We start from the raw sequence: 15033 nt of genomic DNA, 5'->3' as shown, positions 1-15033 counted from the left end.
ATGGCAAAACTGCACGGAAAAATATTTTTATCTCCAGCGCGTGAGACTGTGTATCGGAAGTTCTAAAGATATGCTCAATTTAAAATTATTTTGAGATATTGCACTTGAAATGAATTTTGTGGTTTAAGTGCGAAGAACATGATATTTAATAAATAAAGGTAACACACAAAAAGTTAAAAAAAAAAAACGCCGCTTTGGACATAATTTAAAATCTGAAACCCTTTGGATTTTTTTTCTCGACTAAGTTTGTTTACTCTGCTTTTGAATTTCTTTTGCTATACGTTTCGCATCCTGGTTAATTGGAGATTACTATTAGGCCAATGGATTTGATAAAGAATGGATGATAGTTTTAAGTAAAACGATCAGAAACGTGAAATCTGCTCTGTCTTGTGGCTGGTTGCCGGAAAACATGAATATTCGGAATTCAGATATCACTTCTTGCTTTGTTCTTTTGAAAAACCTGGTGTTAGACAAACATGTGACGCCATAACAGAAGCTAAGTTTGCTTTGCTGCAGGCGCTAAAGTTAAATATCCGATGACATCAGCACTAACTGCACGCATTTTTATAAAATCTATGATAAAGTTATTCATTTCTATTTTTATTATTGCTATTATTCTTAATATTATTCTAGGGTTGCTAGCGAATATTTTTATTAACAAGACTCCACATGTTTCTCCTAGAAGACATAGAGTCGGACATTTTGTCGGTTTCTTTCAAGTATCTTGAGCATTTACGAACACAATTTTCTACATTCCATGGATTTTCATTATTTACTTTTGATTAATTATATAATTCATTATGCATTTAACTTCACATTGTATTATTGCATTTCTACGTAATCAATTAAACATGAATACTAGATAATGGAATGCAAGCAATGTTAAAAGTAAATATGCATATTGATAATATATATAATAATTGGTACTTAATATATGCACTTAAATGTGAGATCACTATATATTTTAAATCATACCTCGGACAGCATCCAGCATAGCTCTTCCTTTTACAATACTGATTATTATTACCAAAGTAACCAACGTTAACAACACTGCCATCCCTCTGCGATTTAATCTTGTAAGTGAAAGTAGTATTGAAAATGTGTTATTCTGTATGGTTTTCATTTTAACATCTGCTTTTAACTATCTTTTACTGTGTGCACCTGCTGCTTTTTAAAATGTATTCAGATGAATTTTTAGTTTTCCTGCATTTTGCTTATTTAGTTTTTTACCGTGTCAACAAATCACATATCACAATTTTTTCCTTGTTTGAAAAATTTCAATACTTCAAATTCAGTTTGTCATATCGATCGAAGCACGCTATCAGATATATTCATGGTTTAAATTTTTATGTCAAAGAATGTGTCTTTTATCCTAATAAACACACCTGAATTGCTGTATTGGATTTGCAAATATATACAAATTTTCATTAAATTGAAAATACTAAGAAACCGTTCATTAAAAATATAAGATATCAGTTTACTACCGTTCATTAAAAATATAAGATATCAGTTTACTACCGTTCATTAAAAATATAAGATTACAGTTTTTTATTATTCATTTCTAAGAAATATCTACAAAATATTACTATTCACCTCTAAGTGCCTATAAACTAAATTTTTAAAAATTTTTAATAATATTTTGGTACTCTTCTGTTATCAGGACCGGATTCAGAAATGTATGTGTATATGCATGAATTTATAAATGTTGGTGCTCATGTATGCATGTGTACATTCTTTACGTATGTATGTGTGTGTAGCACATACAGGCATATACATATGCTTACAATGTATATATATATTTATTCTGTCTTGATAACAGAAGAGTACCAATATTTTTATATGTGTCGAATATGTAAAAGTTGCCCTAATGTTATATTTGAAAATTTTCTTAGCCAAAACATTTTGCTCGTTTTTTACTTTTTTTTTTAAGTTTTATATGTTCAAAAAATACCTGTATCATGAAAGGATTACCTCATTCCTTAGATTCTGCTTTATTTATTGCAACTTTCACAAATAAAATGTGCTGAAAACAACTTGCATCTGTCTAAAATCGATGAGATTTCAGAACCGCAGATTTTTCAAAATTACTAATTATTAAGTAATAATAAATTTATCCAAATTATTCAATTAAAGGGGAATTCTATTATATTATTTTGTTGAGTGTACTTTGACATTTCGTTTTATTTATTGTTTCTTGGATTCAAAATCTTTCTTTCTGAAATTAAGTCCAAATTTTTCAGATTTTTGGATATTTAAATCCACAAATACTATGTTTTAGAGCTCAGTAGTGAAAAAGCCTCAGATGGGGGAGATACTAGCTCATATAGGCGAAAACATTTGGGTTAAATGTATATATTTTAGTGTATGTATTCTACAAAAATGTCGTAGTAGGTGTACTTAATTATGGCAAAGCACACTAGGGCTATCTGCCTAAGGGGAGGGATGCCTTCGTGGAAGACTTTCTAAAGGAAACTGACTCGTATACACGTTACATATGGGGAAAACCACGAAAACGCCCCCGTTCGCGGGATTCGAACCTCGGACCGAACTACCAGTGTTCAGCGACTTTCGCTCAGCCGCTGGTGGGCCCCAATGTCGTAGTAGTAATTTATCAAAGTATAAGATTCCTTTATGTAAATTAAGTAATTATTTTATGTTTTGGAGCTTTTCTGTCATTTCTAACTTTCGTTTTCCGGCCGGAATGCAAATTAGTTCGCGTGTGTTTAAGTTAAAGATTTGGATTGTAAGACAAAGTGAATTCAGCATATCGAGGCCACGTTGCTAGGTTTGCTAGCTTAGATAAGATTTATAATCTTCGAAATTGAATTACAACTGCTGGTAGTTGAATATACACACCGGCTAAGTTTTGAAGTTAACTTCGCGTTAATTGATCTCTATAACTTTTGGCTACTAGCTTATTTGAATTTAGACTTACATTTGAAGTTTACATTTGAAGTTTACGTTATCTCGCCGCAAGCGGTTAGCTGATTTGTAAGCATCAGGTATGCATTCTGCTCTGCTTAGTTTTAAATTAAGTGCCTTTTACATCCTTTCATCTTTCAGTTGTTACTTTAAATGTTTTGACACATCGTGGATACGATCGGAGTGTCGGTCGATGAAGTTCCGTAATCACATTTTTTTTTTTTTTTTTTTTTTTTTTGAACGTCTGGACTCGCATCTGTTGCTTTATATAGTTCTGAAAATACAAAACTTTCGCCATAGCAAGTGCTGTACTTGCTATGGCGAAGACGAAGGACGAGGCAACGAGAGTTAGAAACTCGAATTATTTAAAACCGAACTGATAAAAACGTGTCCCGTGGTGAAAGAAAAGGCGAAATTAGAAATTAAATTATTTAGCAGCTACCCGATTAAGATCGAAGAACTAATGAAATTTATATTACGAAAAATATAATTGGTAAATTTATTCTATGGGATAAAGCCCGATGAAGAAGTCATTCAAATTATACTACCTAAGTTATCACCTCACATCTAGGATTTTTACGAATTCAAAAACCGGAGAGTTGGGTTGAGCTCCCCGTAAAGTTTGAAAGCAGGAGAGTTTCAGAAAGTACGCGTTTATCAGGCTATAGCCAAAGGTCGAATGGACAGTTGTATACGCCTATAGGACAAGGAAGGCCACGGTTAGGCGGTAATAAACGGCATTTTTGGTTTAAAAATGATTGAAGTATGTTGCTCTTATCTTGCGGTTAAGGTTTTTATATGCCTTAACCTCAATGCTATAATCGTGGAATTATCAACAATTTAAAAGTTTTTTAAGTGCGGCAAAGTCTAATTTTTGTTTAGCATGGCAGCCATATGTGTTTGCATTTGAAAAATAGAAGAATAGTGGACTTGTTGACAATCCAGAGAAACTAAGCTTCCCAACAACAAATTAGTGTCTTATTTTATTATTGTGAATTAAATTATGGTTAATTCATTCTGGAATTATCATTTAAGTTATTAGCTTGTTCTTACGTAGAAAATGTAATTTTAATTATAAAAATTGCTTTTTTAATTGTTTTAACTCTACTTGGTGTTTTATGTTTTTCTATATTTTTCAATTTTTAATGAAAATATATTCAATGTTTATGTATTTTTGACTTGCTGCAAAGTGAGAATTGAATTAATTAGTAGCGCATGCGCATTAGGTAAGCGGCACTGAATCGTCTATGAAAAAGTTTCTTTTTTAATTGTTTAATTTCTTTCATACATCGTTTTAGATTTATTATTGTATTTGAATAGAACTGGTGGCAATTTTGCAGATGATATAATTTTTGTCCGCTCTGAGTTTAAAAATCAATGTGAGTGTCGAAGTGTCGCTATGGTAAATAAATATAGTGAACTTTAGAATGCATTTATTTTATTGTGGTTTATGCGCTATCGCCGAAGTAGATTTAATTCAAAATTCGTTAACTGTTAATTCAATATGTTTAAATAAAATGCAGGAAAATTGCGTATGTTATTCCGCACAAGGAAGTCACGTCATACATCAGATTTTTTACATTTAAGTCGCGTAGTAGAATATAGTAAAATAAATTTATTCAATATTTTACGCAAACACAAGAAATCTAGAAAATTATAGATTCTAATGCTGTGTATTAGAGGAATAATATATCCTGCTAAGGTTTGAAGCTAAGGGTTTTCGTAAGATTTTATTGCAAACTTCTAAAACTTTTCTCCTTTTTACTGCTCTTACACTAGAGAATTGTCCGTAATTCACCGCGTTTTGAACTTACCTTAGTAATCTCCAGAAACTGTTATCTTCTAAATATGATAGGTTGATAATAGTGTATGAATAACCAATAGAAATCCAATGTCTCTCCAGGAAATAAGCAAAAAAGGCAAATATCTGTTCTCTGAGCATTTAAAATCTTGAATTTTGATTAAATTCAGCATTTTGATTGCTCATCTGAGGTCATTAATTTGGGATCATTTTTCAGCTAAAATTATTACAAAGCCTTTATTTAGTGATAAATTTGATTTTCTTAAACCTTTCTATATTTATCGAAATTCGTAAAAATTTCAAATTCTTTTATATTTAAAATGACATCCATTATGATCCAAATTGCCTTTCTGAACTTTATGACAAAAAACTGTATTTCATCTATTTTCGTTAATGTGACTAAATATTAATCATTCCTTTTTAATAAAATAATGGATGTTAAGCTACTAGGATTTAACTACCAAAATTGCATAATTCCTTAAGAAAGACACTGTTATGTACTTTTGACATTCAGGAAATATTTTCATATGAAGTGAATGAGCAATAAGAGCTGAAACTTTCCAATTATTAAAGCGCATGGTTCATGCATTCAGGTTTAACACATGTAAAATGCATTTGACAGAAGCTTGTGAAAGAAATAAGCATCTTGAGAACAAAATGAAATCATTCAAATTAAATTGCAAATATTTTATTACTTTTCAATTTCATCTGAACTTAACAGTTATTTTATTGGTTTTCATTTACGTCTGTGCTTGTTTCTCCAAACAGTAAGGATCTTCACCAGTTGTTTTAAGGTAAAATATGATGGAACTGTCTTTTTGAGCAAGATCTTTGCTGTTGACTGAGTAATAACCCATACTAACACAGTTCTCTTCACACGTACCACATGTACTATTTGCTACTTGATCCAGATTTTCACATTGCACTGACTTGAATTTGCATTCTGGTTCTTCTATGCTGGCAGTAAATAATTCATAGGCTCTCGAGTGGCTGCACGTCAAAGCATTAACAGAAACTATAAAAGAATTTTAATTAGCAATATTATTACAATATTATTACAATACAATATTATTAAAATAACAATATTGTTACATTAACAATATTATTACAATACAATATTATTACAATAGCAATATTATTATACTAACAATATTATTATATTAACAATATTACTACAATACAATATTATTATATTGTAATAATATTGCAATACAATATAATAATATTATTAACAATATTATTATTGATACAATACAATATTATTAAATAAATTATATTATCATTGATAGAATAATATTATTAAACAAATAATATTATTATTGTTACAATACAATATTATTATTATTATTACAATATTATAAGACAACATTATTACAATATTATCACAATAACAATATTATTAAACGAACAATATTATTATTTGTTTAATAATATTGTTATAGAAACACTGTTTCTGTTTCTGTGACTCCTTCTCCTTTATTTTCTTCTTTCTACGTATTTCTTTCTCCTGATGAGGAGGGACCTTTAGCTGCCCTCGAAATCGATTGAGTGTTTCATTATACCTACGCTAAATACAAGGTTGTTTTTACGATTTTGATTGTCACATTAGCGTGTTTCTCTTCTAGTCTATCATTCATTAATTTATATATTCAGAAGGAAGTTTAATATATATAAAATATCTAAAATAGCACTATATATTTTACATATAAATAAATGTAGATATAAATAACATTATTTATCCTCGTATCCTTCGATGCCTGAACAATGTATTTGAAACATTAACATTTCGTAAGTCCACGTATCTCGCGGCGCATTTACTGTATGGATGTTTAGCAAAAATTCAAAGCGAAATGTTTTATTTAATATATGCGATAATTCCTTTTGGATAATAAATATTGTGTTATACTAACACTGTAATTTCACGCACGAGTCTCAGTTATGTATCCAATTTATAGCGTGTCTAACGGGCTGCAGGCCAAAGCAGAATTTATAAGTTCTATGTACTCCTGAAATGCAAATGTGTAGAAACATTTCAGTAGGAATAAAATCGGTTAATTCTTCCGAAGCAATAATAACTTTTTTATTGTCAAACCAGGAAACAAAAACTTTTGACGTTTCATATTAATACATATGACGTCATATTTTAAATTTTAAGTAATATAACAGCAATTTCTCAATACCAATAAAAGAATTAACGTGGTATTAATATATCGCGTCAATTATATTAACCTGGAACAAAGAGTTGCTAACAGCAGCTATTTGTTTCAAATGCTGACATTATCGAAATATTTTCGACCTACAATGATGTAACATTCAATCGCCTGCTTTTTTTCAACGTCAGAATATGACCTGATATAACAATAATAATATGTTTAAAGTTTCGCAATACTATTTTTATTTCATATTTTGTAAAACTTATAAATTTTTTATTAACAAAGTCTAAGATTTGAAAGCGAGCAGTGGCAACACTTTTTTAAATAAAATATTTTGATCTTCAGCGACTCCCGAGACTGTTTCCACTTGGAAAAATGGGTGCGAAAATTAGCGTTTTCAGAGTTTTTAATTATTATCTCGGTTGATTAAAGTCGTTCGCAGATGATAATGATCGGAATAGCTTTCATGAATTTTTGGAATCAAAAATAATGTATTTAATGCTTGGCACTGCTATTTTTAATGTAGTGAATGTGGTGGATTGTCAACTCTACTGTCTCAATGATTAAGTGATAGATAAATAAACAACGTTTCACTTTGATGCATTAGTAGGATGAAATTGTCATCGAAAGAATAATTGTCTAAAATTGTTGAGCTGATCTATCGTTGTATCAAATTATTCAATGATGTTTGTAGTAAGATTTCAATATTTTCTCTTTCATTAGAAGTCGCAGCTGTCTTGGCAAATTAATCTAATTAGTAAATTTATCTTCTTTGTTGAATATGGCGATGCAGAATACTAGCTCGCGAAGTAATTAATACGTATTGTTTCAGAAAGTAAAGAAGAAAATAATTTATAATGCGTAATCTAATATTTAATTGTATAAATAATGCAATGAAATCTCAGAGACTTTTTGAGATTATTTGTAACTCAAACTAACGCCATCCTATTTTGATTCATGTCTACGATATATGACAACTAAAATATTTAATGCTTTTTTTCCTATACCCTGCTACTTTAAACTAAGCATTTCAATGACATGCCAGCACCCTCCTATGCGAAATATGCTAAATGGAAATGAAGTGAGAAAAAAAATTAAGCCACTCGATTCTTTTCAGTACCTGTTTATACCCATGGTTACAAGTCAAATCCGGCAGCGGATAATAACTTTGATGATCCTATTTTAAAGAAACAGCATAATAACAGAACAACATCTGTGATGATTTAGATTTTAACATCGCACCAGAAGGTTGGTTAAAATTTTTGCCATCTCGCTGAACTTGCAGTTTACTTAGATTCACTTTGATAGAACAGACTTTTTTGTCTTTTTAACTTCATCGTTTTTAGACATCGTTTTCTTCGCACTTACGCGACGTAAAATTTAACAGCAAAATCATAACAATTTTGAACGCAGCGTACGTTTAGAATTCTTGATAAAATGTTAGGTGTCGGCATTGATTTTTTTTAATCACACCATTGTTGAGTCTTTTTCTCAAGTCACCATATCAATGTTCAGTTTCCCAATAAGATAACTTACACATTTGTTTTATCCTTTTATTATTAACGTTTTATTTTTAGCTTTATTTAAGAAAACTACTTTCTTGCGCCACATAAAATTGAACAGCACAATGGCAAATACTTAAAAATAGCATATCTTTAGAATTCCGGATAGCGTGTCAAGTGTTGCAATTAATTTTTTTATACTCGTTATATTATCTCTTCAAAAATAATACATGTGAAGATAACACTTTTTAATAACATCATTTTTTTTAAGTGATACGCAGAAAAATGTGAGGATCGAGACAAGGATTTGTTAGTATATGAAGGTCTGCCTTAGCTATGTTTACTTTTCTACATGTGTCAATTTAGCTTCGTCTATGTACAACATAAAATATCCATTGCAGATGTTACTGGATGACGAGGAAGTAGAACATATTTAATAAGTAGAAAAAAATTAAATAAATGCATAAATATTATAAAACAAATAAGCATACATTTGTAATGTAGTGGTAACACCTCTGCCGATTTCCTTGAAATAAAAAACGACTTAAAATCGCAATTCAGACTTAGCTGTTGATGAATTTCTTAGACTATGAGGTCGAAAACAAAAGAAACCCGTAAGAGAATTTGAGCATATCCGAAAAGTAAGATTTCTACAGTAGTTAATGCGAACAACGAAGCACCAGATGTCGAACGTTTTTATGTATCTGATTCTCACGCAATGTGTTGCACATTTTGCGTTCCTTTGAATTTAGAAAGTTGGATATAATAACTTCATGTAGCAACCTTTATGACTCATTAGATTAGGTATTTCTCGTTATTAATGAGGGTGAATTCCTTATCAGGATGCTACAGAGATTTGTTTAGAGGGTGAATTCTTTATCAGGATGCTACAGAGATTTGTTTAGAGGGTGAATTTTTTATCAGGATGCTACAGAGATTCACCGATTTCGCTCAAACTTCGCGAAATTATAGAAAACTTTAAATAAGTGTAGTATTTCTTAAATCGTATAAATATAATGCAATGCTTATGAACTTGAAAGAAAAGTAAGCTAAATTTCTTACATTTGCTTATTTCTGGAAAAGTCCCTTGAAAGAGATCAATGCTTTAAAAACCGATATCCTATTCTAAAATTCACTGTTACAAAATGTTATATATTTTGCCCGTTTTTGTAAAAGTAACTACTTGCACGTTTTCAAAGAAAAATATTTTGAAAAGTGCAAAAGGGATTTTTCTTTTTGTTGAAATGTACGCACTACTCAGAAACTAGCAATAAATATTTAATGTAGATTCTGCTTAGGAGCATCGCTCAAATAAGATTACCTCTTAAATAGGAACAGATTTCATTCTCTTTTCAAAATTAATACTTCATCATAACGTGTTCTCATCTCTGTCCCTAACTGTGTCTTTTGAGGTTGCAGTCACGGATAGTGAAAACAATAGGATTTACAGTTTCAGAATTGTTACCTCTTTTTTCAGGATACTCCTGATGGTGTTGAGGTTTGTTAACTCGATCTTCTTATAGTTTGTCAGTTAAAGCCATTCAGTTATTAAGCGTGTTTTCCTCTATTGAGTTTCTTTTAAGTTTATTTATTTGAAAAGTTGATTTATTCATGAAACATTATTTCAGATTAAAAGATATTGTAAAGAACGCTTCTGAACTCTCTACTAGAAAGACCTATGATGCTCTTGACTAGAGAGAACGTCGTTAGCAAACTCCTCACACTACGAGTACTGTAATTCATTTTAACACCTATTTTAAAGAACTGTGAATGGCAACGACTTAACTGAGTAATACGCATGCGTAAAGAGATGAGCCTTCTGGTCAGACGCCTGTCAGAGAGAGTTTGGGAAGCTCCGCCAGCGAGCTGATTTGTGGAAACTTTGTTCGTCCAGTGATGACGAGTGCCATCTTCGTTAACGTCTCTGATCGTGTCACCAGCTAAATGTATTAATTAAATGTTGTATCTGTGTTATGTTGTGTGAATAAAAGTGATGGATCACCACTACCAGTGTTGATACTGAAGCATCCACGACGTCATAGACGAAAAGAAATAAACGAATTGGAGGTTCCACCGAGATTTGTGTGACAAGAGACCAGGTATGTGTTCTCCACAATATTCATTTCCAGGCCTGAAGTGTATAATGTAGTTATTTATTACTTATTCGGGAAATCAATTCCCAAAGCAGAAGTAGCACATCAGTGCATAAGAGTTTTAAACACTCAATGTGTTTGGTTTATAGTATATCTAACAAGATATTTTCCTTTTGTGGTATATTCGGGAAAACATTTTCCCATTAACACGTAGCACATCAGTGCATTTTATAGCACGTCAGTGCATAAGGTTTTTTAAAACAATCAAAGTGTTGCATTTATATATCTAACGAGATATTTTTCTTTTGTATGATAATGGGAAAAATCCATTCCCGTAAATAAACAGCACATCAGTGTATTTATGTTTAACGTTTCGCTATAAATTGGTGTGATAGAATCTGAACTGTTTATTTTGTGTATATGTGAAAGCACATCAGTGCAATATTGCAATTTTCATTTCTAAATCATTAGAAGAAAATTTATGTTAAATTCTTATGAAAGAAATAAGTTGTTGAATATATTAAAAACTTGTTACTTTTGTTTTCTCATGAAAGCACACCAGTGCTGTATTTTAATAGGATGCGTATTTTCTGAGAAGTAGAATGTTAAATTTTATCATTTCATTTTACATTTTAAAGCTTTGAGCAGTAAAGAAAAGTTCTAATAGTGTTCTGATTTAAACCTGCGCCTATCGAATTTACGTAGTATTTGCGTTGGCCATGTGGTTGCTAACGGAAGTATCTGAAACGATAGTTAATTAAAGGTGTTTATATTTATTGGCGCCACTCTGGTTTTTTTTCTGTCTGGATGTACCAAATGAAAAGAATTTGTTATTATTTTTTTTATACGAAGTATTCAGTAAGGTTGTTTATTCGTTTTATGTTTGAATGGAAATAAATCCAAAATGATTAATGTTTTTATTAAACTTTTATTTTTATTTGCCTAATTTTGTAAGAAAGAAGAAAGTGTTTTTTATGTGTATGATATATTTTTATGTGGTCTGATATATTTTTATGTGTATTATTTGTGAATAACTATTTGAGTTCTTATTTGTTTTGAGCAATTACTTTTGTGAAAATGGCATTTTTGGGAAAAGCTAAGAAAAGGGATCTATTCCTTGTCGCTTCAGAACTTGGGGAAATAGCTTTAGAAGATATGAAAGTAATAGATTTAAAACATTTAATAACGAATAGTAAAAATTATGAGGAAGAATTTGTTAAAAATTTGTTAGAAAGTATTATGACTGATAGGATAGAAAAGGAAAACTTAGAGAAGCAAACAAGAGCGAAAGAACTACAGTTAGAACAGGAAGCTAGGGAGAGGGAATTTCAGATACTACAACAAAATAAAGAAATTGAAAAGCAACAGTTAGAACTAGAATGCCTTAAAGCAAAACAGAACACTGAATCTGCTAAACCTAGAGGTGAAACGGTATTTAATCAGAATTTTCAGAAACTTATGCCCAAGTTTAATTTAAAGACTGATGATATCAGTTTATTCTTAGAACTTTTTGAGAGGCAAGCTAAAGTTTTAAAATTGCCCACGGATCAATGGGTGTCATATCTCATTGGTGTCCTTCCGGTTGAGGTAAATAATATAATTGCTAGGAAACCTGAAGAACAGGCTAGAGATTACCAACATATTAAAGAATTACTACTTAAAAGATTTAAGTTAAGTGCTGAGAAGTTTCGGCAACTTCTTGTTAAGACTCAGAAAAATCCGGATTCTACGTGGTACGATTTTTATCACGAAATTAAAACATTTTTAGATGGGTGGTTCAAGGGATTAAAAATCGAAACATTTGAGCAACTCAAGGATTTAATGTTGGTAGATCAGATTAAAAGGCGCACGCCTAAGGAGTTTAAGGAACATTTTATAGATGAATGGGCCACGATCACTTCACCAAAACAGTTGGTGGGTAAAATAGAGGAATCTGAAGATGCGAAAAAGACGATGGTTGGGAAAACGAAATTGGGTGAAATGAAAACGAAAATATCAGGTAGACAAATGGGTGTTTTTCAGTCCACTGGTAACGTTTTCAAAAATAGAAAAAACCCTCAAGGCACACAATTTAAAAGAGATGATGATGCACGCTATGTTGGGAAAAAGTGGGACTCGAATTTTGATAGGAGAAAAAGACTCCAGTGCTATGAATGTGGATCTTTTGACCATTTACGTCCTCAGTGCCCTAATTTAAAAACTCAAAAGGCAGATTTGTATCGGATAAGCGGGAGATCAGAGAAGAATCTGTTAGATCCCTATACATTAAATGGAAGAGTAAATGATTTTGAAGTACCTGTTCTAAGAGATACAGGAGCAACGGTAGATATTATTTGTCAGAAATATGTAGACATAGATCGAATGAAGGGAGAACACGTGTGGGTTCGACATTTTTTGGATGATCATAGACTTGTTTACCTGTTGCTGAAGTAGATATTGAATGCGATTTGGGTACAGTAACCACCAAAGCAGCTGTTATAGGAGACCACTTAGACCAAGGGCGATATATATTAGGCAACCAGACAGCGGTTCTTCTCAGAGGAACTGAGAAAAATTATTCGTCGTATGTCGGGAATGTTAATGCGGTCGTTACTCGATCTTAAACACGGCAATTTAAGAAAGCGGAAAATTTAAGTGAGACTAATCAAAATTCTGAGCAGAATGAGTTAGAATTGGAAGAGGAGGACGATGCTCATGAGAAGTCTGAAAACAGAGAGGTATTGGCTCCTGTCGACCTTTGTGTCCCCACAAGTCCTGCGATTCAAATAGACTCAAGTACTTTTATTGATGAACAACAAAAAAGTAAAGAACTTGCGCCTTTATTAGAACTAGTAAAATGCGGAAGTAAAACAAGTTATGGGATTAAAAATGGGGTTTTAGTAAAAAAGAAGGTAAATAAGTTAGGAGGAGACGAACATTTAATTGTTGTTCCAGAAAACCTCAGAGAGCAAATTAAAGCAATTTGTCATGAAGGAACTTCAGGTCACTTAGGAGTTCTGAAAACAAAAGACCGGTTACTAAGACATTTTTTCTGGCCAAATTGTTATAAAGACATTGAGGAATTCGTTAAAACATGTGACTCCTGTCAACGTGTAGGAAAAGCAAGTGACAAAAAGAAAGCAACGTTGGTAATAGTACCTGTGATATCTGAAGTCTTTAGTAAGATTAATGTAGATGCTTGCGGACCTATGCCTACATCTACTGACGATAATAAATATCTTATTACAGTTACGTGCTTAGCATCTAAATATCCTGACACCGTCCCGGTACCGGATATAACGTCGAAATCTGTTGTAAGTGCACTCTTGCAGGTATTTAGTCGGATGGGCTTTCCAAGGGAGGTTCAAACTGATCAAGGGAAATCTTTCATGAGTCGCTTAACCGTTGAATTTTTGAAGAGGTTTGGTATAAAAATTTCCAGAAGTTCGGTTTACCACCCCCAGAGCAATCCTGTAGAACGGTTCCATAGGTCAATAAAAAGGGTCTTAAAGGTATTATGTATTGAAGCTGCCCCAAATTGGGAAGTACAATTACCTGCCGCTCTCTTTGCTCTGCGGACAGTAACGCATGATAGTACAGGATTTAGTCCAGCTGAATTAGTGTACGGGACCAACCTCAGAACACCTGTCGCATTATTGTATGAGAAATGGTTAGATCCTCAGTAAAAAGAAGATACCGTAATAGAATATGTTTTCGAATTAATCAATAGGTTAAAGAAAAGTAGAGAATTAGCTACAGAGAAAATGGAAGAGGTGAGAGACAAAAGGAAGAAATGGTATGACAAAAATGCCGTGAAAAGGGAATTCCAGCAAGGAGATTCTGTATTAGTATTAGCAGTGAACCAACCCCATAAACTCGCTCCTCAATGGAAAGGGCCGGGAAAAATAGAGAAAAGATTATCAGAAACAAACTATGTGGTTAGTTTTGAAGGGAATCAAGAAGGGAATAAAGTGTATCACATCAATATGTTAAAACCTTATCATAAGAGACCTGAACTTTTGAATATGGTGCTCTTTGACAATGAGGAGATAGTTGAACTCTCTGAATTAGAGGAGGATTTTCCTTATATGTTAACCGACCCTAGTGTGTTTGATTTTAATGAAATAATAGCAAAAGATAATCTTAAAGAAAGACTTAGTTATGAACAAATCCTGCAGTTGGGAAAGTTGTTGGTAAAGTTTTCTGCTATATTTTCGAATATTCCAGGGAAAACAAATTTAGTCGAACATGATATCGAACTAATGTGATAAATGCGTACAGCATAAGCCTTATAGAATGACAAATCGACAGAACGAAATTCTTTAAGTCGAGATTGAAAAAATGTTAAAATACAAGATTATTGAACCAGGACCCTCTGAGTATACTTCACCCATGATCCTTGTTGAAGCACCAGGTAGGGATCCTAGGCCGTGTATTGATTACAGAAAGTTAAACGAAATAACGCGTATTGAGTTCTATCCGATCCCCAATATAGAGCAACGTGTTGAAACTGTTGCAGCAGCCAAATTTATCACCTCGATAGACTTAACTAAAGGTTATTGGCAAATTCCGCTGACCCCTAC

The 15033-nt window shown here is 32.0% G+C and overlaps 2 protein-coding genes across 4 annotated transcripts in view; both read right to left on the bottom strand.

Annotated features, from left to right (window-relative positions):
- The window catches only part of LOC118181534 (pancreatic triacylglycerol lipase-like), a 41978-nt gene extending 40872 nt beyond the window's left edge, over positions 1-1106 (bottom strand). For all 3 annotated transcript variants that reach the window (XM_035350702.2, XM_035350703.2, XM_035350701.2), the window contains exon 1: positions 976-1106. In XM_035350702.2, coding sequence (XP_035206593.2) covers positions 976-1057 — 82 coding nt within the window. In that variant the 5' untranslated portion in view covers positions 1058-1106. The remainder of the gene's footprint in view (positions 1-975) is intronic.
- Positions 1107-5395: 4289 nt separating this feature from the next.
- The window catches only part of LOC118181535 (pancreatic triacylglycerol lipase-like), a 31091-nt gene continuing 21453 nt past the window's right edge, over positions 5396-15033 (bottom strand). The window contains exon 7 of the mRNA XM_035350704.2: positions 5396-5738. Coding sequence (XP_035206595.1) covers positions 5464-5738 — 275 coding nt within the window. The 3' untranslated portion in view covers positions 5396-5463. The remainder of the gene's footprint in view (positions 5739-15033) is intronic.

This window comes from Stegodyphus dumicola, chromosome 2 (assembly GCF_044657685.1).
Source record: "Stegodyphus dumicola isolate Sdum_Otavi_A_Nest chromosome 2, ASM4465768v1".
Classification (NCBI taxonomy): Eukaryota; Metazoa; Arthropoda; class Arachnida; order Araneae; family Eresidae; genus Stegodyphus; species Stegodyphus dumicola.
This window is presented reverse-complemented; position numbering and strand designations above follow the sequence as displayed.